Raw genomic sequence first — 26,386 nt, 5'->3', positions numbered from 1 at the left:
TCCCAGAAAGAGTGGGAATTACATCTGGGAATGTTTCTGAGCTCATTGAGGGAATTTGCACTGCCCCAATCCCACAAAAAATTGGGAATTAGCTCTGGGAATGTTGTTGAGCCCATTGAGGAACTTTGCACTCCCAGAATCCCAAAAAAACCCTGGGAATTACCTCAAGGAATATTGGTGAGCTCATTGAGGGACTCTGTGTTCCCAGAATTCCAAAAAAAGTGGGAATTACATCTGGGAATGTCTCTGAGCTCATTAGGAGAATTTGCTCTGCCCCAATCCCACAAAAAATTGTGAATTTTCTCCGGGAACGTTGCTGAGCTCATTGAGGGAATTTGTGTTCCCAGAATCCCAAAAAAACCCTGGGAATTACCTCAAGGAATACTGGTGAGCTCATTGAGGAATTTTGCATTCCCAGAATCCCAGAAAAAGCGGGAATTACATCTGGGAATGTTTCTGAGCTCATGAGGAAATTTGCTCTGCCCCAATCCCACAAAAAATTGGGAATTAGCTCTGGGAATGTTGTTGAGTCCATTGAGGAACTTTGCACTCCCAGAATCCCAAAAAAAAAGTGGGAATTACCTCCAGGAATACTGGTGAGCTCATTGAGGAATTTTGCATTCCCAGAATCCCCCAAAGAAGTGGGAATTACATCTGGGAATGTCTCTGAGCTCACTGAGAGAATTTGCACTGCCCCAATCCCACAAAAAATTGGGAATTAGCTGCGGGAATGTTGTTGAGCCCATTGAGGAACTTTGCACTCCAAGAATCCCAAAAAAAAAAGTGGGAATTGCCTCCAGGAATGTCGGTCACTCATTGCAGAATTTTGCATTCCCAGAATCCCAGAAAGAGTGGGAATTACATCTGGGAATGTCTCTGAGCTCATTGAGGGAATTTGCACTGCCCCAATCCCACAGAAAAGTGGGAATGTTGCTGAACTCATTGAGGGAATTTGCACTCCCAGAATCCCAAAAAAAAAAGTGGGAATTGCCTCCAGGAATGTCGGTCACTCATTGAAGAACTTTGCATTCCCACAATTCCAGAAAAAGTGGGAATTACATCTGGGAATGTCTCTGAGCTCATTGAGAGAATTTGCACTGCCCCAATCCCACAAAAAATTGGGAATTAGCTCTGGGAATGTTGCTGATCTCATTGAGGGAATTTGTGCTCCCAGAATTCCCAAAAAAAAAAGTGGGAATTGCCTCCAGGAATGTCGGTCACTCATTGAAGAACTTTGCATTCCCAGAATTCCAAAAAAAGTGGGAATCACACCTGGGAATGTCTCTGAGCTCATTGAGGGAATTTGCACTGCCCCAATCCCACAAAAAATTGGGAATTAGCTCCGGGAACGTTGCCGAGCTCATTGAGGGAATTTGGCTCCCAGAATCCCAAAAAAACCCTGGGAATTACCTCCAGGAATATTGGTGAGCTCATTGAGGGACTCTGTGTTCCCAGAATTCCAAAAAACGTGGGAATTACATCTGGGAATGTCTCTGAGCTCATTAGGAGAATTTGCACTGCCCCAATCCCACAAAAAAGTGGGAATTAGCTCCGGGAATGTTGTTGAGCCCATTGAGGAACTTTGCACTCCAAGAATCCCCAAAAAAAAAAGTGGGAATTACCTCCAGGAATGTTGGCCACTCACTGAAGAACTTTGCATTCTCAGAATCCCAAAAAAAGCGGGAATTACATCTGGGAATGTTTCTGAGCTCATTAGGAGAATTTGCTCTGCCCCAATCCCACAGAATAGTAGGAATTAGCTTTGCTGAGCTCATTGAGGGCATTTGTGCTCCCAGAATTCCCAAAAAAAAAAAAGCGGGAATTGCTTCCAGGAATGTCAGTCACTCATTGCGGAATTTTGCATTCCCAGAATCCCAGAAAAAGTGGGAATTACATCTGGGAATGTCTCTGAGCTTATTGAGAGAATTTGCACAGTCCCAATCCCACAAAAAAGTGGGAATTAAATCTGGGAATGTTTCTGAGCTCATTGAGGGAATTTGCACTGCCCCAATCCCACAAAAAATTGTGAATTTTCTCCGGGAACATTGCCGAGCTCATGGAGGGAATTTGGCTCCCAGAATTCCCAAAAAAAAAGTGGGAATTGCCTCCAGGAATGTCGGTCACTCATTGAAGAACTTTGCATTCCCAGAATTCCAGAAAAAGTGGGAATTACATCTGGGAATGTCTCTGAGCTCATTGAGGAAATTTGCATTGCCTCAATCCCCCCAAAAAAGTGGGAATTAGCTCTGGGAATGTTGCTGAGCTCATGGAGGGAATTTGGCTCCCAGAATTCCCAAGGAAAAAGCGGGAATTACCTCCGGGGATCTCGGTGAGCTCTCCCAGGGGCGGCACACCCTCCAGTTTGTCGGCGTAGTTCTTGGCCGCCTGGCGCTGGGCGTAGCGCGCCTCGATCTCCTTCCGCGTGCGCGGGATCCGGCACTTGAAGATGCAGCACAGGGTGATGACTGGGGACGGGAAACGCGGAATGCCGGGTGAGGGGTGGGAAATGTGGAATTCTGGGTGAGGGGTGGGGATGGGAAATGTGGAATTCTGGGTGAGGAATGGGAATGGGAAATATGGAATTCTGGGTGAGGGATGGGAAACGTGGAATTCTGGGTGAGGAATGGGAATGGGATTGGGAAATGTGGAATTTTGGGAGGGTTACAGGAATGGGAAACGTGGAATTCTGGGTGAGTTATTGGGAATAGGGAATGTGGAATTCTGGGTGAGGAAAGGGAAATGTGGAATTCTGTGTGAGGGATGGGAACGGGAAACGTGGAATTCTGAGAGAGGGATGGGGAAGGGAAATGTGGAATGCCAGGTGAGGGATGGGGAATGGGAAATGTGGAATTCTAGGTGAGGGATGGGAAATGTGGAATTCTGGAAGAGGGATGGGAATGGGAATGGGAAATGTGGAATTTTGGGAGGGTTACAGGAATGGGAAATGTGGAATTCTGGGTGAGGAATGGGAAATGTGGAATTCTGGGAGAGGGATGGGGAATGGGAAATGTGGAATTCTGGGTGAGGAATGGGAAATGTGGAATTCTGGGAGGGTTATGGGAATGGGAAATGTGGAATTCTGGGTGAGGGATGGGGAATGGGAAACGTGGAATTCTGGGTGAGGAAAGGGAATGGGAAATGTGGAATTCTGGGTGAGGGATGGGAAATGGGAAATGTGGAATTCTGGGTGAGGGATGGGAATGGGAAATGTGGAATTTCGGGTGAGGAATGGGAAACGTGGAATTCTGGGTGAGGAAAGGGAATGGGAAATGTGGAATTCTGGGTGAGGGATGGGAAATGGGAAATGTGGAATTCTGGGTGAGGGATGGGAAATGCGGAATTCTGGGTGAGGGATGGGAATGGGATTGGGAAATGTGGAATTTTGGGAGGGTTACAGGAATGGGAAACGTGGAATTCTGGGTGAGGAAAGGCAATGGGAAACATGGAATTCTGGATGAGGAATGGGAATGGGAAATGTGGAATTCTGGGTGAGGAAAGGGAATGGGAAATGTGGAATTCTGGCGGAGTTCCTGGGAATGGATAGGGAGAAACGAGGAATTAACTGGGAATTGGAGTGGGAAATGAGGAAATCCGTGTGAGAGACTACATGGGAAACATGGAATTTTGGGTGAGGGACTGGGAATGGGAAACATGGAATTCCGGGTGAGGAAAGGGAATGGGAAATGTGGAATTCTGGGTGAGGGATGGGGTTGGGAAATGTGGAATTCTGGGTGAGGAAAGGGAAATGTGGAATTCTGGGTGAGGAAAGGGAAATGTGGAATTCTGGGTGAGGAAAGGGAATGGGAAATGTGGAATTCCGGGTGAGGGACGGGGAATGGGAAATGTGGAATTCTGGGTGAGGGATGGGAAATGTGGAATTCTGGGTGAGGGATGGGGATGGGAAATGAGGAATTCCGGGTGAGGGATGGGAATGGGAAATGAGGAATTCCGGGTGAGGGATGGGAATGGGAAATGTGGAATTCCGGGTGAGGAATGGGAATGGAAAACGTGGAATTCTGGGTGAGGAATAGGAAAAGTGAAATTCTGGGTGAGGAATGGGAATGGGAATGGGAAACGCGGAATTCCGGGTGAGGGATGGGAATGGGAAATGTAGAATTCCGGGTGAGGAATGGGAACGGGAAATGTGGAATTCCGGGTGAGGGATGGGAACGGGAAACAGGGAATTCCGGGTGAGGGATGGGAATGGGAAATGTGGAATTTTGGGTGAGGAAAAGGAATGGGATTGGGAAATGTGGAATTTTGGGAGGGTTACAGGAATGGGAAATGTGGAATTCTGGGTGAGGAAAGGGAAATGTGGAATTCTGGGTGAGGGATGGGAATGGGAAATGTGGAATTCTGGGTGAGGAAAGGGAATGGGAAATGTGGAATTCTGGGAGGGTTATGGGGATGGGAAATGTGGAATTCTGGGTGAGGGATGGGAATGGGAAATGTGGAATGGGAATAGGAATGGGAAACGTGGAATTCTGGGTGAGGAAAGGGAAATGTGGAATTCTGGGTGAGGAAAGGGAATGGGAAATGTGGAATTCTGGGTGAGGAAAGGGAATGGGAAATGTGGAATTCTGGGAGGGTTATGGGGATGGGAAATGTGGAATTCTGGGTGAGCGATGGGAATGGGATTAGCAAATGTGGAATTTTGGGAGGGTTACAGGAATGGGAAATGTGGAATTCTGGGTGAGGAATGGGAATGGGAAATGTGGAATTCTGAGTGAGGAATGGGAATGGGAATGGGAAATGTGGAATTTTGGGAGGGTTACAGGAATGGGAAACGTGGAATTCTGGATGAGGAAAGGGAATGGGAAACGTGGAATTCTGGGTGAGGAATGGGAAATTGGAATTCTGGGCGAGGGATGGGAATGGGAAACGCGGAATTATGGGAGAGGGATGGGAAATGTGGAATTCTGGGTGAGGAATGGGAATGGGAATAGGAATGGGAAACGTGGAATTCTGGGTGATAACTAGGAATGGGAGATGTGGAATTCTGGGTGAGGGATGGGAATGGGAAACGTGGAATTTTGGGAGGGTTACAGGAATGGGAAATGTGGAATTCCGGGTGAGAGATGGGAAACGTGGAATTCTGGGTGAGGAATGGGAATGGGAATGGGAAACGTGGAATTCTGGGTGAGGGAAGGGAATGGGAATCGTGGAATTCTGGGTGAGGAATGGGAAACATGCAATTCTGGAAGAGGGATGGGAAACGTGGAATTCTGGGTGAGGAAAGGGAAATGTGGAATTCTGGATGAGGAAAGGAAATGGGAAACGTGGGTTTCTGGGTGAGGGATGGGAATGGGAAATGTGGAATCCTGGGTGAGGGATGGGAAATGTGGAATTCTGGGAGAGGGATGGGAATGGGGAATGTGGAATTCTGGGTGAGGGATGGGAAATGTGGAATTCTGGGTGAGGGATGGGAAATGTGGAATTCTGGGTGAGGGATGGGAATGGGAAATGTGGAATTCTGGGTGAGGGATGGGAATGGGAAATGTGGAGTTCCGGGTGAGGGATGGGAATGGGAAATGAGGAATTCTGGGTCAGGAATGGGAATGGGAAATGTGGAATTCTGGGGGAGTTATCCAGAATGGGAGATGCAGAATTCCAAGTCTGGGAATGGGAGGGGGGATCAAGGATTTGTGGTGGTCGCTGGGAATGGGAAACAAGGAATTCAGGGGATAACTGGGAATAGCAATGGGAAAAAAGGGAATTCTGGCTGAGTTTGTGGGAATGGAGAGGGAGAAACGAGAATTTAGCTGGGAATGGAAGAGGGAAACAAGGAATTCTGGGGGAGGTTTTTAGAATGGGAAATGTGGAATTCTGGATGAGTTATTGGGAATGGGAAATGTGGAAATCTGGGTGAGGTATTGGGAATAGGAAACACAGGAATCTGAGGGAATTCCTGGGAATGGAGAGGGAGAAATGAGGATTTAACTGGGAATGGGAGTGGGAAATGTGGAATTCTGGGGGAGTTATTTGGGAATGGAAAACATGGAATTCTGGTGGAGTTATTTGGAATGGGAAATGTGGAATTCTGTGTGAGTTATTGGGAATGGGAAATGTGGAATTCTGGGTGAGTTATTGGGAATGGGAAACACGGGAATCTGAGGGATTTACTGGGAATGGAGAGGGAGAAAGGAGGATTTAACTGGGAATGGGAATGGGAAATGTGGAATTCTGAGGGAGTTATTTGGAATGAGAGAGGGAAATGAGGAATTCTGGGGGAGGCTCAGAAATGGGAGAGGGGATCAAGGATTTGGATTTTTCTCTGGGAATGGGAGTGGGAAACAAGGAATTCTGGGGAGAACTGGGAACGGGAGTGGGAAATGCAGAATTCCGGGTGAGTTTCTGGGAATGGAGAGGGAGAAACGAGGATTTAACTGGGAATGGGAAATGTGGAATTCTGGGGGAGTTCCTTGGAATGGAAAACATGGAATTCTGGTGGAGTTATTGGGAATGGGAAATGTGGAATTCTGGGGGAGTTATTGGGAATGGGAAACACGGGAATCTGAGGGAATTACTGGGAATGAGAAACACGGGAACCTGAGGGATTTACTGGGAATGGAGAGGGAGAAAGGAGGATTTAACTGGGAATGGGAGTGGGAAATGTGGAATTCTGGGGGAGTTCCTTGGAATGGAAAACATGGAATTCTGGTGGAGTTATTTGGAATGGGAAATGTGGAATTCTGGATGAGTTATTGGGAATGGGAAACACGGGAATCTGAGGAAATTACTGGGAATGGAGAGGGAGAAATGAGGATTTAACTGGGAATGGGAGTGGGAAATGTGGAATTCTGTGTGAGTTATTGGGAATGGGAAACGTGGAATTCTGGTGGAGTTATTGGGAATGGGAAATGTGGAATTCTGGGTGAGTTATTGGGAATGGGAAACACGGGAATCTGAGGAAATTACTGGGAATGGACAGGGAGAAACGAAGATTTAACTGGGAATGGGAGTGGGAAATGTGGAATTCTGTGTGAGTTCCTTGAGAATGGAAAACACGGAATTCTGGTGGAGTTATTGGAAAAAGGAGAGGGAAATGTGGAATTCTGGGTGAGTTCCTTGGAATGGAAAACATGGAATTCTGTGTGAGTTATTGGGAATGGGAAATGTGGAAATCTGGGTGAGTTATTGGGAATGGGAAACACGGGAATCTGAGGAAATTACTGGGAATGGAGAGGGAGAAACGAGGATTTAACTGGGAATGGGAAATGTGGAATTCTGGGGGAGTTATTTGAGAATGGAAAACATGGAATTCTGGTGGAGTTATTGGGAATGGGAAATGTGGGAATCTGAGGGATTTACTGGGAATGGAGAGGGAGAAACGAGGATTTAACTGGGAATGGGAGTGGGAAATGTGGAATTCTGGGGGAGTTCCTTGGAATGGAAAAGTTGGAATTCTGGTGGAGTTATTTGGAATGGGAGAGAGAAATGTGGAATTCTGAGGGAGTTATTGGGAATGGCAGAGGGAAATGTGGAATTCTGGGGGAGGCTCTAGAAATGGGAGAGGGGATCAAGGATTTGCATTTTTCTCTGGGAATGGGAGTGGGAAACAAGGAATTCTGGGGAGAACTGGGAACGGGAGTGGGAAATGCAGAATTCCAGGTGAGTTTCTGGGAATGGAGAGGGGGAAACGAGGATTTAACTGGGAATGGGAGTGGGAAATGTGGAATTCTGGGGGAGTTATTGGGAATGGGAAATGTGGAATTCTGTGTGAGTTCCTTGGAATGGAAAACATGGAATTCTGGCTGAGTTATTTGGAATGGGAAATGTGGAATTCTGGGTGAGTTATAGGGAATGGGAAACACGGGAACCTGAGGGAATTACTGGGAATGGAGAGGGAGAAAGGAGGATTTAACTGGGAATGGGAGAGGGAAATGAGGAATTTTGGGTCAGTTATTGGGAATGGGAGAGGGAAATGAGGAATTCTGGGGGAGGCTCAGAAATGGGAGAGGGGATCAAGGATTTGCATTTTTCTCTGGGAATGGGAAACAAGGAATTCTGGGGAGAACTGGGAACGGGAGTGGGAAATGCAGAATTCCGGGTGAGTTTCTGGGAATGGAGAGGGAGAAAGGAGGATTTAACTGGGAATGGGAAATGTGGAATTCTGGGGGAGTTCCTTGGAATGGAAAACATGGAATTCTGGTGGAGTTATTTGGAATGGGAAATGTGGAATTCTTTGTGAGTTCCTTGGAATGGAAAACACGGGAATCTGAGGGATTTACTGGGAATGGAGAGGGAGAAATGAGGATTTAACTGGGAATGGCAGTGGGAAATGTGGAATTTCTTTAGAATGGAAAACATGGAATTCTGTGTGAGTTATTGGGAATGGGAAATGTGGAATTCTGTGTGAGTTATAGGGAATGGGAAACACGGGAACCTGAGGGAATTACTGGGAATGGAGAGGGAGAAAGGAGGATTTAACTGGGAATGGGAATGGGAAATGAGGAATTCTGTGTGAGTTCCTTGGAATGGAAAACATGGAATTCTGGTGGAGTTATTTGGAATGGGAAATGTGGAATTCTGGGTGAGTTCCTTGGAATGGAAAACACAGAATTCTAGCGGAGTTATTGGGAATGGGAAATGTGGAATTCTGGCAGAGTTATTGGGAATGGGAAATGTGGAATTCTGGATGAGTTATTGGGAATGGGAAACACAGGAATCTGAGGGATTTACTGGGAATGGAGAGGGAGAAAGGAGGATTTAACTGGGAATGGGAGTGGGAAATGTGGAATTCTGGGGGAGTTCCTTGGAATGGAAAACACGGAATTCTGGGGGAGTTATTGGGAATGGGAAATGTGGGAATCTGAGGGAATTACTGGGAATGGAGAGGGAGAAAGGAGGATTTAACTGGGAATGGGAGTGGGAAATGTGGAATTCTGGGGGAGTTATTTGGGAATAGAAAACATGGAATTCTGGCTGAGTTATTGGGAAAAGGAGAGGGAAATGTGGAATTCTGTGTGAGTTATTGGGAATGGGAAATGAGGATTTGGGGGTTGGATCCCGGGAATGGGAGCAGGAAACGCGGGAATCTGGGGAATGATTGGAAATGGGAAACCTGGAATTTCGATTTTTCCCTGTTTTTTATGGGATGGCGCCACCTTGTGGGATGTGCTGGGAGCTGGAATCCACACTCGGATCAGACTTCTGGAATTTTTGGGTTTATTTAATTTTAATTAATGTTTTTAATTTTATGAATGAATTTTAATTCATTTTATTAATGTTAATATTAACGTTGATATAAACGTATTTATTGGATATTTAATAAGCTGGTATTAATATTATTAAACCAATTAATACAAATATATTATTAATTATAATGTTATAGAAATTATTATTCATAAATAATTTTTTGGGGTTTATTTAATTTTAATTAATGTTTTTAATTTTATGAATGAATTTTAATTCATTTTATTAATGTTAATATTAACGTCGATATAAACGTATTTATTGGATATTTAATAAGCTGGTATTAATATTAATAAAGCAATTGATACAAATATATTATTAATTATAATGTTATAGAAATTATTATTCATAAACCTAAAACATGTGTAAATATTAATATATTATTCTATAAATATAATTTAAATTATAGTTCATTTTATTTCCCTATTTATTGTAATAACTTTGAAAATAAAGCTATTAATGACAACCATAATTACAATCAACTTATTATTATTTATAACATAGAAATAGGTTATTTCATTAATAAATTTTATTTGCTATGTGGCTTTATAATTTAAAATTGTTGTTTAAAATTAATAGGTCATTAATAAAGTAATACAATAATATTAATTATATTATATTACAATCCAATTACCTTTAAAGCATAATTCCTGTATTTCTATTTTATTTAGATTTATATTTAGTTTTTGTTTTGGTTTTACAATTATTTCCGGTTTTAACTATATTTTATATTTAATATAGTTAATATATATTAATAATTTAATATATTACATTTTGAATTTTCTAATGTTACATTTTTGTATTTATTTCTATTGCTTAATTTCCTTTTTTGTGTCTAATTTAATTTTTTACTTTTCTATTTATTTCTATTGTTTAATATCTTATTTTCCCATTTCATTCCATGTAATGCAATATAAGCTATTTATTAATTTATATTAATTTATATTTTATTTTAAATTTTTCTATTTTTATTTATTTTATTATATTTGATTTTTATTTATTTTATTATATTTTTTATTTATTTTTATTATATTTTATTTTTATTTTTTAATTCTATACTTTAATATTTATTGCTATTTTTAATTCCCTATTTTTATATTTATTTTTATTTTTCATTCTCTGCTTTTCCATTTCACTCCCTTTCCCAATTCCCGGTTTTCCATGGATTTTCTCCATCCCAAATCCCGTTCCCAGCAGGGATGGGGGTGGAGCTTGGCCCATTCCTGCTCTGCATTCCCACTGGGAAATCCCTCTGGAATTCCCACTCCCAGCTGGAATTCCAGCATTCCCCAATTCCAGACACCCGGAGGGAATCCAGGAAATTCCGGGATCACTCCCAGGGATGGAATTCCAGGTAGGAATCTCCAGTTTGGAGCTGGGAAATCCCTCAGGAATTCTCAATTCCAGCCCAGAGGAATTCCTGAATTCCAGGACCCCTGAAGGGAATCCAGGAAATTTTGGGATCGCTCCCAGGGAAAGAATTCCCTTGGAAAGGGAATCTCCAGTTTGGATTCCCTCAGGAATTCTCAATTCCATCCCACAGAAATTCTCCTTGAAATCCTTGGGAATTCCCACAACCAGCTGGGAATTCCAACCCAGAGGAATTCCCAAACTCCTGGGCAACTGAAGGGAATTTTGGGATCACTCCCAGGGATGGAATTTTCTTGGGAAGAGATTCCAGCTGGGAATCTCCAGTTTGGAGCTGGGAAATCCCTCAGGAATCCTCCGTGAATTCCTGAATTCCTGGACACCTGAAAGGAATCCAGGAAATTTTGGGATCACTTCTAGAGATGGAATATTTTTTGGGAAGAGATTCCAGCTGGGAATCTCCAGTTTGGAGCTGGGAAATCCCTCCGGAATTCTCAATTCCAGCCCAGAGGAATTCCTGAATTCCCAGACCCCTGAAGGGAATCGGGGAAGCTCCAAGATCACTCCCAGGGAAGGAATTCCCTGGGGAAGAGATTCCAGCTGGGAATCTCCAGTTTGGATTCCCTCTGGAATTCTCAATTCCATCCCACAGAAATTCTCCTTGAATTCCCAGATACCTGAAAGAAATCCTTGGGAATTCCAACAACCAGCTGGGAATTCCAACCCAGAGGAATTCCCAAACTCCTGGAAACCTGAAAGGAATCCAGGAAATTTTGGGATCATTTCTAGGGTTGGAATTATCTTGGGAAATGATTCCAGCTGGGAATCTCCAGTTTGGAGCTGGGAAATCCCTCAGGAATTCTCAATTCCATCCCACAGGAATCCTCCGTGAATTCCTGAATTCCAGGACCCCTGAAGGGAATCCAGGAAATTTTGGGATCGCTCCCAGGGAAAGAATTCCCTTGGAAAGGGAATCTCCGGTTTGGATTCCCTCTGGAATTCTCAATTCCATCCCACAGAAATTCTCCTTGAAATCCTTAGGAATTCCAACAACCAGCTGGGAATTCCAACCCAGAGGAATTCCCAAACTCCTGGGCAACTGAAGGGAATTTTGGGATAATTTCTAGGGATGGAATTTTTTTTGGGGAAGAGATTCCAGCTGGGAATCTCCAGTTTGGAGCTGGGAAATCCCTCAGGAATTCTCAATTCTATCCCACAGGAATCCTCCGTGAATTCCTGAATTCCTGGAAACCTGAAAGGAATCCAGGAAATTCTGGGATCACTCCCAGGGAAGGAATTCCAGGTAGGAATCTCCAGTTTGGAGCTGGGAAATCCCTCAGGAATTCTCAATTCCAGCCCAGAGGAATTCCTGAATACCCAGACACCTGAAGGGAATCCAGGAAATTTTGGGATCGCTCCCAGGGAAAGAATTCCCTTGGAAAGGGAATCTCCAGTTTGGATTCCCTCTGGAATTCTCAATTCCATCCCACAGAAATTCTCCTTGAATTCCCAGACGCCTGAAAGAAATCCTTGGGAATTCCAACAACCAGCTGGGAATTCCAACCCAGAGGAATTCCCAAACTCCTGGACAACTGAAGGGAATTTTGGGATCACTTCCAGGGATGGAATTTTTTTTGGGAAGAGATTCCAGCTGGGAATCTCCAGTTTGGAGCTGGGAAATCCCTCAGGAATCCTCCGTGAATTCCTGAATTCCTGGAAACCTGAAAGGAATCCAGGAAATTTTGGGATCACTCCCAGGGATGGAATTTTCTTGGGAAATGATTCCAGGTGGGAATCTCCAGATTTGAGCTGGGATCTCCCTCTGGAATTCTCACACTCAGTGGGGAATTCCAGCCCAGAGGAAATCCTGAATTCCCGGACGAATGAAGGGAATCCATGAATCCCAACCTGAAGCATTCCATGATTCCCAACCTGTAGAATTCCAGGAATCCCAACCTGAATCATTCCATGAATCCCAACCTGAATCATTCCATAATTCCCAACCCAAAGAATTCCAGGAATCCCAACCCGAATCATTCCAAGTTTCCCAACCTAAAGAACCTCAGGATTCCCAACTCAAATAATTCCATGATTCCCAACCCAAAGAATTCCGTGATTCCCAAACTGGAGCATTCCACAAATCCCAACCTAACACATTCCATGATTCCTAACCCAAAACATTCCAGGATTCCCAACTCAAATCATTCCATGATTCCCAACCCAAAGAATTCCATGGATCCCAACCTGAATCATTCTGTGAGTGCCAACCCAACACATTCCAGGATTCCCAACCTGAATCATTCCATGATTCCAAAACTGAAGCATTCCATGATTCCCAACCCCCAGCATTCCATAATTCCCAACCTGAATCATTCCAAGGTTCCCAAACCTAAAGAATCCCAGGATTCCCAACTCAAATCATTCCATGATTCCCAACCTGAATCATTCCATGATTCCCAATGCATTCCATGATTCCCAAACTGGAGCATTCCACAAATCCCAACCTGACACATTCCATGATTCCTAACCCAACGCATTCCAGGATTCCCAACCCGAATCATTCCATGATTCCCAAACGAAAGCATTCCATGATTCCCAACCCAAATATTTCCATAATTCCCAAATGGAAGCATTCCATGGTTCCCAACCAGAATCATTCCACAATTCCCAACACAGATCGTTCCATGATTCCCAACCCATAGAATTCCATAATTCCCAAACTGAATCATTCCACGAATCCCAACCCAAAGAATTCCAGGATTTCCAACTTGAATCATTCCATGGTTCCCAACCCAAAGAATTCCACGCTTCCTAACCCAAAGCATTCCAGGATTCCCAATGCATTCCATGATTCCCAAACTAAAGCATTCCATGGTTCCCAACCCCCAGCATTCCATTATTCCCAACCTGAATCATTCCAAGTTTCCCAACCTAAAGAACCCCAGGATTCCAAACTCAAATCATTCCATGATTCCCAATGCATTCCATGATTCCCAACCCAAAGAATTCCATGATTCCCAAACTGGAGCATTCCACAAATCCCAACCTAACACATTCCATGATTCCTAACCCAACGCATTCCAGGATTTCCAACTCAAATCATTCCATGATTCCCAACCCAAAGAATTCCAAGATTTCCAACCCGAATCCTTCCATGATTCCCAATATGAGGCATTCCATGATTCCCAACCTAAAGAATTCCATAATTCCCAAACTGAAGCATTCGTGAATCTCAACCAACACATTCCAGGATTCCTAATCCGAAGCATTCCATGATTCCCAACCCAAGGAATTCCAGGATTTCCAACTTGAATCATTCCAGGATTCCCAAACCAAATCTTTCCATGATTCCCAACCTAAAGAATTCCATAATTCCCAACTCAAATCATTCCACGAATCCCAACCCAAAGAATCCCAGGATTTCCAACCTGAATCATTCCATGGTTCCCAACTCAAATCATTCCATGAATCCCAACCCTACACATTCCATGATTCCTAACCCGAAGCATCCCAGGATTCCCAACCCAAGGAATTCCATGATTCCCAAACCAAATCATTCCATGAACCCCAACCTGAATCATTCCATGATTCCTAATCTGAAGCATTCCAGCATTCCCAACCCAAGGAATTCCAGGATTTCCAACTTGAATCATTCCATGATTCCCAACCCAAAGAATTCCATAATTCCAAAACTGAATCATTCCACGAATCCCAACCCAAAGAATCCCAGGATTTCCAACTTGAATCATTCCATGATTCCCAACCCACAGAATTCCACGCTTCCTAACCCAAAGCATTTCAGGATTTGCAGCCCAAGGAATTCCATGATTCCCAAACCAAATCAATCCATGAACTCCAACCTGAATCATTCCATGATTCCTAATCTGAAGCATTCCAGGATTCCCAACCCAAAGAATTCCATAATTCCCAACCTGAATCATTCCACGAATCCCAACCCAAAGAATCCCAGGATTCCCAACCTGAATCGTTCCATGATTCCCAACCCCCAGCATTCCATGATTCCCAAACCAATGCATTCCATAATTCCCAACCCACAGAATTCCAGGAATCCCAACCCGAATCATTCCAAGTTTCCCAACATAAAGAACCCCAGGATTCCCAACTCAAATCATTCCAGGATTCCCAACCCAAAGAATTCCATAATTCCCAACCTGAATCATTCCACGAATCCCAACCCAAAGAATCCCAGGATTTCCAACTTGAATAATTCCATGATTCCCAACCAGAATCATTCCATGGTTCCCAACCCAAAGAATTCCATGATTCCCAACCCAAAGCATTCCAGGATTCCCAATCCAAGGAATTCCACAATTCCCAAACCAAATAATTCCATGAATCCCAACCTGAATCATTCCACGATTCCTAATCTGAAGCATTCCATGATTCCCAACCCATAGAATTCCATAATTCCCAACCTAAATCATTCTACGAATCCCAACCCAAAGAATCCCAGGATTTCCAACTTGAATCATTCCATGGTTCCCAACCCAAAGAATTCCACGCTTCCTAACCCAAAGCATTCCAGGATTCCCAACCCAAGGAATTCCATGATTCCCAACCCATACAATTCTATGAATCCCAACATGAATCATTCCATGATTCCCAAACCAAACCATTCCAGGATTCCCAATCTGAAGCATTCCAGGATTCCCAACCCAAGGAATTCCAGAATTTCCAACTTGAATCATTCCATGATTCCCAACCCAAATAATTCCACGATTCCTAACCCAAAGCATTCCAGGATTCCCAACCCACAGAATTCCAGGAATCCCAACCCTAATCATTCCAAGTTTCCCAACCTAAAGAACCCCAGGATTCCCAACTCAAATCATTCCATGATTCCCAACCCAAAGAATTCCAAGATTTCCAACCTGAATCATTCCATGATTCCCAACCCAAAGCATTCCATGATTCCCAATCCCCAGCATTCCATAATTCCCAACCTGAATCATTCCACGAATCCCAACCCAAAGAATTCCAGGATTTCCAACTTGAATCATTCCATGGTTCCCAACCCAAAGAATTCCAGGATTACCAGCCCAAGGAATTCCATGATTCCCAATCTGAAGCATTCCTGAATTCCCAACCCAAAGAATTCCACCATTCCTAACCCAAAGCATTCCAGGATTCCCAACCCAAGGAATTCCATGATTCCCAACCCAAGGAATTCCATGATTCCCAAACCAAATCATTCCATGAACCCCAACCTGAATCATTCCACGATTCCTAATCTGAAGCATTCCAGGATTCCCAACCCAAGGAATTCCAGGACTTCCAACTTGAATCATTCCATGGTTCCCAACCAGAATCATTCCACAATTCCCAACACAGATCGTTCCATGATTCCCAACCCAATGCATTCCCAAAATGAAGCATTCCACAATTCCCAACCCAAAGCATTCCAGGATTCCCAACTTGAATCATTCCATGGTTCCCAACCCAAAGAATTCCATGATTCCCAACCCATAGAATTCCAGGAATCCCAACCCGAATCATTCCAAGTTTCCCAACCTAAAGAACCCCAGGATTCCCAACTCAGATCATTCCATGATTCCCAACCCATAGAATTCCATAATTCCCAACCTGAATCATTCCACGAATCCCAACCCAAAGAATCCCAGGATTTCCAACTTGAATCATTCCATGAATCCCAACCCTACACATTCCAGGATTCCCAATCCTACACATTCCATGATTCCTAACCCGAAGCATCCCAGGATTCCCAACCCAAGGAATTCCACGATTCCCAAACCAAATCATTCCATGAACCCCAACCTGAATCATTCCATGATTCCTAATCTGAAGCATTCCATGATTCCCAACCCAAGGAATTCCAGGATTTCCAACTTGAATCATTCCATGGTTCCCAACCCAAAGAATTCCACGCTTCCTAACCCAAAGCATTCCAGGATTCCCAATGCATTCCATGATTCCCAAACTAAAGCATTCCATGATTCCCAACCCCCAGCATTCCATTATTCCCAACCCTAATCATTCCAAGTTTCCCAACCTAAAGAACCCCAGGATTCCAAACTCAAATCATTCCATGTTTCCCAATGCATTCCATGATTCCCAACCCAAAGAATTCCATTATTCCCAACCCAACGCATTCCAGGATTCCCAACTCAAATCATTCCATGGTTCCCAACCCAAAGAATTCCACGCTTCCTAACCCAAAGCATTCCAGGATTCCCAACCCAAAGCATTCCATGATTCCCAAACCAAATCATTCCACGAACCCCCAACCTGAATAATTCCATGATTCCTAGTCTGAAGCATTCCAGGATTCCCAACCCAAGGAATTCCAGGATTATCTAACTTGAATCATTCCATGGTTCCCAACCCAAAGAATTCCATGAATCCCAACCTGAATCATTCCGCGAGTGCCAACCCAACACATTCCAGGATTCCCAACCTGAATCATTCCATGATTCCCAAACTAAAGCATTCCATGATTCCCAACCCCCAGCATTCCATAATTCCCAACCCACAGAATTCCAGGAATCCCAACCTGAATCATTCCATGATTCCCAACCCAAAGAATTCCAAGATTTCCAACCCAAATCATTCCATGATTCCCAATATGAGGCATTCCATGATTCCCAATCTGAAGCATTCCAGGATTCCCAATCCAAGGAATTCCAGATTTCCAACTTGAATCATTCCATGATTCCCAACCCAAAGAGCTCCATGATTTCCAACCCAAAGAATTCCACACTTCCTAACCCGAAGCATTCCATGATTCCCAAACTGAAACATTCCACGAATCCCAACCTGAATCATTCCGCGAGTGCCAACCCAACGCATTCCATGATTCCCAACTCAAATCATTCCATGATTCCCAACCCAAAGAATTCCACGCTTCCTAACCCAAAGCATTTCATTATTCCCAACCCAAAGAATTCCATGATTCCCAAACCAAATCATTCCACGAATCCCAACCTGAATCATTCCATGATTCCTAATCCGAAGCATTCCAGGATTCCCAACCCAAGGAATTCCAGGATTCCCAACCCAAGGAATTCCAGGATTCCCAACTTGAATCATTCCATGGTTCCCAACCAGAATCATTCCACAATTCCCAACACAGATCGTTCCATGATTCCCAACCCAATGCATTCCCAAAATGAAGCATTCCACAATTCCCAACCCAAAGCATTCCAGGATTCCCAACTTGAATCATTCCATGGTTCCCAACCCAAAGAATTCCAGGATTACCAACCCAAGGAATTCCACGATTCCCAACCCAAAGCATTCCAGGATTCCCAACTCAAATCATCCCAGGATTCCCAACCCGAATCATTCCAGGATTCCCAACCCCCAGCATCCCACAGCCGGTGCCTCCATCCCGGATTTTGTCAGGAATGCGGCGCCGGAGCCGATCCCCCATCCCTGGAACACCTCCAGGACCAACCCCCGGCCATTCCCGGCACGGAATCCCTTCCTTGCGCATTCCCGGGATTCCAGCGCTCTCCTGGGGAGTTTTCCGGAGGGAAATTCCCGGGAATTCCGGAGGAGGACTCACTGATGGAGAGGACGAAGAGGGCGAAGATGCCGACCACCTGCCACAGGCGCAGCCCCCAGATCACCACGGTCTCCGACGTCACCGGGTCCGGCTTCTTCTTGGGAGGCGCCGTGGTGGCCTGGGGAAAAAACATGGAAAATCCAGCAGGAAAAACCAGCGGGAAAATCCGGCAGGAAAAACCGGCAGGAAAAACACAGGGAAAATCCAGCAGGAAAAACCAGCAGGAAAAACCAGCAGGAAAAACCAGCAGGAAAAACACAGGGAAAAACAGAGGGAAAAACACAGGGAAAAACACAGGGAAAAACACAGGGAAAAACACAGGGAAAAACACAGGGAAAATCCAGCAGGAAAAACAGGGAAAACAGGGAAAAACAGGGAAAAACACAGGGAAAATCCAGCAGGAAAAACCAGCGGGAAAATCCAGCGGGAAAATCCAGCGGGAAGAACAGGGAAAAACAGGGAAAAACAGGGAAAAATAGGGAAAAACACAGGGAAAATCCAGCAGGAAAAACAGGGAAAAACACAGGGAAAAACACAGGGAAAAACACAGGGAAAAACACAGGGAAAAACACAGGGAAAATCCAGCAGGAAAAGCAGGGAAAAACACAGGGAAAAACAGGGAAAAACAGGAAAAACAGGGAAAAACACAGGGAAAAACACAGGGAAAATCCAGCAGGAAAAACAGGGAAAAACACAGGGAAAAACACAGGGAAAAACACAGGGAAAAACACAGGGAAAAACACAGGGAAAAACAGGGAAAAACAGGGAAAAACACAGGGAAAAACACAGGGAAAAACACAGGGAAAAACACAGGGAAAAACACAGGGAAAATCCAGCAGGAAAAACAGGGAAAAACAGGGAAAAAAACATGGAAAATCCAGCAGGAAAAACCAGCAGGAAAAACAGGGAAAAACACAGGGAAAATCCAGCAGGAAAATCCGGCAGGAAAATCCGGCGGGAAAATCCGGCGGGAAAAACCGGCGGGAAAATCCGGCGGGAAAATCCGGCGGGAAAATCCGGCGGGAAAATCCGGCAGGAAAAACAGGGAAAAACACAGGGAAAAACACAGGGAAAAACACAGGGAAAAACACAGGGAAAAACACAGGGAAAAACACAGGGAAAATCCAGCAGGAAAAGCAGGGAAAAACACAGGGAAAAACAGGGAAAAACAGGAAAAACAGGGAAAAACACAGGGAAAAACACAGGGAAAATCCAGCAGGAAAAACAGGGAAAAACACAGGGAAAAACACAGGGAAAAACACAGGGAAAAACACAGGGAAAAACAGGGAAAAACAGGGAAAAACACAGGGAAAAACACAGGGAAAAACACAGGGAAAAACACAGGGAAAAACAGGGAAAATCCAGCAGGAAAAACCGGCAGGAAAAACCGGCGGGAAAAACCGGCGGGGAAATCCGGCGGGGAAATCCGGCAGGAAAAACAGGGAAAAACAGGGAAAAAAACATGGAAAATCCAGCAGGAAAATCCAGCAGGAAAATCCAGCAGGAAAATCCAGCAGGAAAAACAGGGAAAAAAACAGGGAAAATCCAGCAGGAAAAACCAGCAGGAAAAACAGGGAAAAACACAGGGAAAATCCAGCAGGAAAAACAGGGAAAAACACAGGGAAAATCCAGCAGGAAAAACAGGGAAAAACACAGGGAAAAACACAGGGAAAAACACAGGGAAAAACACAGGGAAAATCCAGCAGGATTATCCAGCAGGAAAATCCAGCAGGAAAAACACAGGGAAAATCCAGCAGGAAAAACAGGGAAAAACACAGGGAAAATCCAGCAGGAAAAACAGGGAAAAACAGGGAAAAACACAGGGAAAAACACAGGGAAAATCCAGCAGGAAAATCCTGCAGGAAAATCCTGCAGGAAAATCCAGCAGGAAAAACAGGGAAAAACACAGGGAAAAACAGGGAAAATCCAGCAGGAAAATCCAGCAGGAAAATCCAGCAGGAAAATGTGGATCAGGACGGAAAAATTCCCAAAAATACTCCGGGAGGCGATGGGAGCACAGGAGAGGTTGTTGAGACCTCAAGAAATTTGGGAATTTTAAGGAATTTCCTTTTTCCAGCCTCTCCTTGGTTCACTCTGGAATTCCTTTCCCCTGCTTTTCCAATGGATTTTTGGGATTGGGATCTCCGTCAGTGAGAAAATTCCCGGAAAAATTCACTTTGCCAATGGATTTTAATGGAAGCACAGGATGTTGGAAATCTGTGGATCACAATGGAATCACCAGGGAATTCCGGGAAAATAAAAATTGTGGAATTTTTTAACGGAAAAACAAACTCAGCCTAAACCTAAAGGATGGAAATCCTACAAAATATTCCAGGGAAATTTTTAGGGAAAACCTTGGAGCAGCAGCTGGAAAACAGCTGGAATCAACCCAGTGCCCCAAAAAATTCCTGATTTTTTGGGAATTTTGGGAAGTGGAATTCCTGAGCAATCCCTCCAGGAATTTTATCCCAAAATTGGGAATAAAGGATAATTCCAAATTTATCCTGCCAGGATTGGATCAGATCCGGGATCCAATTCCCAGAGAAATCCCTCGATATCCCATTGTTTGCTGATCTCCGGGATCCGGAGCAGGGAAGGAATTTTGGGATCGTGGGCTCATCCTGGGATTTTGGGATTTTTTGGGATTAAAGGGCTAATCTTGGGATTTTGGGATTTTTTGGGATTTTTTGGGATTTTTTGGGATTTTTTGGGATTTAAGGGCTAATCCTGGGATTTTGGGATTTTTTTGGGATTTAAGGGCTAATCCTGGGATTTTGGGATTTTTTTGGGCTCATCCTGGGATTTTGGGATTTTTTTGGGATTTAAGGGCTCATCCTGGGATTTAGGGATTTTTGGGATTTAAGGGCTCATCCTGGGATTTAGGGATTTTTTGGGATCATCCTGGGATTTAGAGATTTTTTGGGATTTATGGGCTAATCCTGGGATTTAGGGATTTTTTGGGATTTAAGGGCTCATCCTGGGATTTTTTGGGATTTTTTGGGATTTTTTGGGATTTAAGGGCTCATCCTGGGATTTTGGGATTTTTTGGGACTTTTTGGGCTCATCCTGGAATTTAGGGATTTTTTGGGATTTAAGGGCTCATCCTGGGATTTTGGGATCGTGGGCTCATCCTGGGATTTAGGGATTTTTTTGGGCTCATCCTGGGATTTTGGGATTTTGAGCCATCTCAGGACTTTCTAATTCTCTTCCCAAATTTTGGGAAAACTTCCAGCTCTGGGAATTCCTCCAAAGGCCTGGGAGTGATCCAAACTTTTCCTCAATCAAATCCAATATTTTAAGGGATTTTTGCCTCATTTTTAAAATATTTCCCTGCTTTTTTTTTCCTTTATTTTTGGGGTTTTTTTGGGAATTTTTCCAGCTGCCGGAATTCTTTTCCTCTCCGGCTTTTTCTTCCTCCTCTGTTCGCTCCAGCCTGGCTGAGCCGGAATCGAATTATCCAGGATAATTCCATTATCCAATTATTTCCAGGAATAAACTCCTCACAGAGCTTTTTGCTTTTCCAGGAAAAAAAAAACCTGGAATAAACAAAGCAGATCCAGGAATTCTCGCTGTTTGTCCCAATTTTTTGGGGGTTGGATGTTTTATTTTTGTTTTCTGGAATAAAATGGGAATTTTTCCGGCTGGCTGGGTCGTCCTTGGGATTCAGGGAAGGAGAATTTGGGAATTCTGCGCTGTCAGGGGAAGTTCTGCCTCATTTCTCCCCTTGGGGAGCTCAGAAAACCTGGAATTTTTTTCCTGGAGCAGCAGGAGAGGATTCCTGGATTTATGGAATGCTCAGGTAGGAGGGGATGGGGGAAAAGCAGGGATTGGGTTGGGAATGAGAGGGAAGAAATCCTGGGAAAAATACGGAAAGGAGGAGAGGTTTGAAATCCTGGAAAAAAAGTGGGAAAGGGAAGGAGAAAAAGCCCAAAATCCCGGGGGAAAAAAATATGGAAAAGGGAGAGATGAGAGGATGGAAATCCTGGGAAAAAAAAAGTGGGAAAAGAGGGAGAAGAGGCGAAAAATCCTGGGGAAAAATGGAAAGGGACATCCTGGAAAAAACCAAAAAAAAACAGGATAAGAGAAAGGATGAGAGGCTGGAAATTCTGGGAAAAATATGGAAAGGAAATCCTGGAAAAAAATCAGGATAAGGGCAGGGAGGAGAGGTTTGAAATCCTGGGAAAAAATATGGAAAAGGAAATCCTGGGATAAAATCAGGATAAGGGCAGGGAGTAGAGGCCGGAAATCCTGGGAAAAATCAGGGAAGGGAAATCCTGGAAAAAAATGGGGAAAGAGGGAGAAGAGGCTGGAAATCCTGGAAAAAATATGGGAAAGGATGGGGGTGAGAAGTTTGAAATTCTGGGAAAAATATGGAAAGGAAATCCTGGAATAAAATCAGGATAAGGGAAAGGATGAGAGACTGGAAATGCTGGGAAAAATCTGGGATTTAAAATCCTGGAAAAAATGTGGAAAGGGAGAGATGAGAGGCTGGAAATTCTGGGAAAAATTAGGGAAGGGAAATCCTGGAAAAAAATATGGAAAAGGAAATCCTGGAAAAAAATCAGGATAAGGGCAGGGAGTAGAGGCCAGAAATCCTGGGAAAAATCAGGAAAGGGAAATCCAGGAAAAAATGGCAAAGGGAGAGAGAAGAGGCCAAAAATCTTGGGGAAAAAAAATATGGAAAAGGGAGAGATGAGAGGCTGGAAATCCTGGGAAAAAAAAATGGGAAAAGAGGGAGAAGAGGCCAAAAATCTTGGGGAAAAATGGAAAGGAAATCCTGGAAAAAAACCAAAAAAAAACAGGATAAGAGAAAGGATGAGAGGCTGGAAATTCTGGGAAAAATATGGAAAGGAAATCCTGGAAAAAAATCAGGATAAGGGCAGGGAGGAGAGGTTTGAAATCCTGGAAAAAAATATGGAAAAGGAGGGAGGAGAGGCCAGAAATCCTGGGAAAAATCAGGAAAGGGAAATCCAGGAAAAAAATGGGAAAGGAGGGAGAAGAGGCTGGAAATCCTGGGGAAAAATATGGAAAAGGATGGGGGTGAGAAGTTTGAAATTCTGGGAAAAATATGGAAAGGAAATCCTGGAAAAAATCAGGATAAGGGAAAGGATGAGAGACCGGAAATGCTGGGAAAAATCTGGGATTTAAAATCCTGGAAAAAATGTGGAAAGGGAGAGATGAGAGGCTGGAAATTCTGGGAAAAATCAGGAAAGGGAAATCCTGGGAAAAAATTATGGAAAGGAAATCCTGGAAAAAAATCAGGTTAAGGGCAGGGAGGGGAGGCCAGAAATCCTGGGAATAATCAGGGAAGGGAAATCCTGGAAAAAAATGGGAAAGGAGGGAGAAGAGGCTGGAAATCCTGGGAAAAATATGGAAAAGGACAGGAATGAGAAGGTGGAAATTTTGGAAGAAATATGGAAAGGAAATCCTGGAAAAAATCAGGATAAGGGCAGGAGTGAGAGGATGGAAATTGTGGAAAAAAAAAAGGGAAAGGGAGGGAGAAGAGGATGGAAATCCTGGGAAAAATCAGGAAAGGGAAATCCTGGAAAAAACAGGATAAGGGAAAGGATGAGAGACTGGAAATGCTGGGAAAAATCTGGGAAAGGGATGAGAGGTTTGAAATCCTGGGAAAAATCAGGAAAGGGAAATCCTGGAAAAAACAGGATAAGGAAAAGGAGACTGGAAATGCTGGGAAAAATCTGGGAAAGGGATGAGAGGTTTGAAATCCTGGGAAAAATATGGAAAGGGAAATCCTGGAAAAAAATGGGGAAAGAGGGAGAAGAGGCAGGAAATCCTGGAAAAAATATGGAAAAGGATGGGGATGAGAGGTTTGAAATTCTGGGAAAAATGGGAAGGAAAATCCTGGAAAAAAACAGGATAAGGGAAAGGATGAGAGGCTGGAAATGCTGGGAAAAATCTGGGATTTAAAATCCTGGAAAAAAATGTGGGAAGGGAGAGATGAGAGGCTGGAAATTCTGGGAAAAATCAGGGAAGGGAAATCCTGGGAAAAAATTATGGAAAAGGAAATCCTGGAAAAAAATCAGGATAAGGGCAGGGAGGAGAGGCCAGAAATCCTGGGAATAATCAGGGAAGGGAAATCCTGGAAAAAAAATGGGGAAAGAGGGAGAAGAGGCTGGAAATCCTGGAAAAAATATGGAAAAGGACAGGAATGAGAAGGTGGAAATTTGGGAAGAAATATGGAAAGGAAATCCTGGAAAAAAATCAGGATAAGGGAAATCCTGGAAAAAACAGGAGAAGGGAAAGGATGAGAGACTGGAAATGCTGGGAAAAATCTGGGAAAGGGATGAGAGGTTTGAAATCCTGGGAAAAATATGGAAAGGGAAATCCTGGAAAAAAATGGGGAAAGAGGGAAAAGAGGCTGGAAATCCTGGGAAAAATCAGGGAAGGGAAATCCTGGAAAAAAAATGGGAAAAGAGGGAGTAGAGGCCGGAAATCCTGGGAAAATCAGGAAAATGGGTGAGAGGGTGGAAATCTTTGGGAAAAAAAAAATCGGGATAATTCAGGGATGTGAGGCCAGAAATTCTGGGAAAAATATGAAAAAGTTGAGAAGTTTGAAATCCTGGGAAATTCCTGGAATTTTCTAGTCCCAGAATTCCCAGGTGGGGCAGGAAAAGGGAAAAGGGAAAGTTTTTGGGATTTGTGTTCCAGGCTGGAATTTCCCTCTGGAATTGCAGCCAGGCCTTGGCAGCCGCTTTTCCCTCCTGGATCATTCCAAGATTTTTAATAAATTTGGGAATGCAGAGTCATCCTCGGGGAAAAGCTCCCGTGGAGGGGCAGGAATTCCATGGAATTCCACGAAATCCCACAATTCCATGAAATTTAGGTTTTTTCAGGATTCCTGGGAATGAGGGAAGGTGGGAGAGAAGGAAAACCCATCCCAAATATTCCCAAAATTTTCCCAAATTTTTTTTTTATTGGGATCATCCATCAGGAATAAAATTTTTAGGATCATTTTTGCCTCGCTCCTCAACTGATTGAAACCCAGAAAAAAACTTGTGATTCCAAAATTCAGAAATTCCTGAGGAAACACCAAAAATTCCCAAAAAAATTGGATCCACCTTAAACTCCCAGCTGGATGTTTTCCAGGGAAATCCCTCATTCCCAATTTTTTTTTTTTTTTGGATTCCTCACCTCGATCAGCTGCGCCAGGGAAAGTCGGGATGGGAGCAGGACCAGGCAGGAAAATCCCAAAAATTCCCATTTTGGCTCCCACGCCATTTTCTCTTCTTTTCTCCTCCGGGATTTTTCCCTGGAATTTTTATTTTTTTGGGATCTCGGGCGAATTCCCGGCCTGGCTTTGGCAGCGGAGCCTGAGGGCGGAGCAGCGCAGGGGCCGCTCATTAATTAATGAGAGGGAGTTAATGAGGCGGTGTCGGTGACGGAGCCCCGGGAGGGGGGGTCGGGAGCAGCGGGAGCGGCGCCGGCTCCGGGAGGAATTCCAGCCCTTGGAATTGCTGCCTTTGGAATTGCTGCCTTTGGAATCCCGGCCCTTGGAATCCCGGCCTTTGGAATTCCTGCCCTTGGAATTCCTGCCTTTGGAATCCCGGCCCTTGGAATTCCTGCCCTTGGAATTTCTGCCTTTGGAATTCTGCCTTTGGAATTCTGCCTTTGGAATTCCTGCCCTTGGAATTCCTGCCTTTGGAATTCCTGCCCTTGGAATTCCTGCCTTTGGAATTCCTGCCCTTGGAATTCCTGCCCTTGGAATTCCGGCTCTTGGAATTCCTGCCCTTGGAATTCCTGCCTTTGGAATTCCTGTCCTTGGAATTCCTGCCCTTGGAATTTCTGCCTTTGGAATTGCTGCCCTTGGAATTTCTGCCTTTGGAATCCCGGTCCTTGGAATCCCGGCCCTTGGAATTGCTGCCTTTGGAATTGCTGCCTTTGGAATTTCTGCCCTTGGAATTTCTGCCTTTGGAATCCCGGCCCTTGGAATTTCTGCCCTTGGAATTTCTGCCCTTGGAATTTCTGCCTTTGGAATTCCTGCCTTTGGAATTTCTGCCTTTGGAATTTCTGCCTTTGGAATTTCTGCCTTTGGAATTCCTGCCTTTGGAATTCCTGTCCTTGGAATTCCTGCCTTTGGAATTCCTGCCCTTGGAATTCCTGCCCTTGGAATTCCTGCCTTTGGAATTCCTGCCTTTGGAATTCCGGTCCTGGGAATTGCTGCCTTTGGAATTCCTGCCTTTGGAATTCCTGCCTTTGGAATTGCTGCCTTTGGAATTCTGCCTTTGGAATTGCTGTCCTTGGAATTCCGGCTCTTGG

At 44.1% G+C, this 26,386-nt stretch overlaps 1 protein-coding gene across 2 annotated transcripts in view; it reads right to left on the bottom strand.

The window, feature by feature from the left end:
- Nucleotides 1-25,496, bottom strand: part of TMIE (transmembrane inner ear) — a 34,782-nt gene extending 9,286 nt beyond the window's left edge. Inside the window, exons 1-3 of one of the 2 annotated variants that reach the window (XM_074536534.1) lie at nucleotides 25,262-25,496; nucleotides 18,110-18,227; nucleotides 2,316-2,465 (exon numbers count right to left, since the gene is read on the bottom strand). In XM_074536534.1, the coding sequence (XP_074392635.1) occupies nucleotides 2,316-2,465; nucleotides 18,110-18,227; nucleotides 25,262-25,471 (478 nt within the window). In that variant the 5' untranslated portion in view covers nucleotides 25,472-25,496. The remainder of the gene's footprint in view (nucleotides 1-2,315; nucleotides 2,466-18,109; nucleotides 18,228-25,261) is intronic. The other variant, XM_074536585.1, reaches the window with a different exon arrangement.
- Between the last annotated feature and the right edge of the window lie 890 nt (nucleotides 25,497-26,386).

This window comes from Zonotrichia albicollis, chromosome 1 (genome assembly GCF_047830755.1).
Source record: "Zonotrichia albicollis isolate bZonAlb1 chromosome 1, bZonAlb1.hap1, whole genome shotgun sequence".
NCBI lineage: Eukaryota > Metazoa > Chordata > Aves > Passeriformes > Passerellidae > Zonotrichia > Zonotrichia albicollis.
Note: the sequence above shows the minus strand (reverse complement) of the source record. Positions and strands in the feature narration are given on the sequence as shown.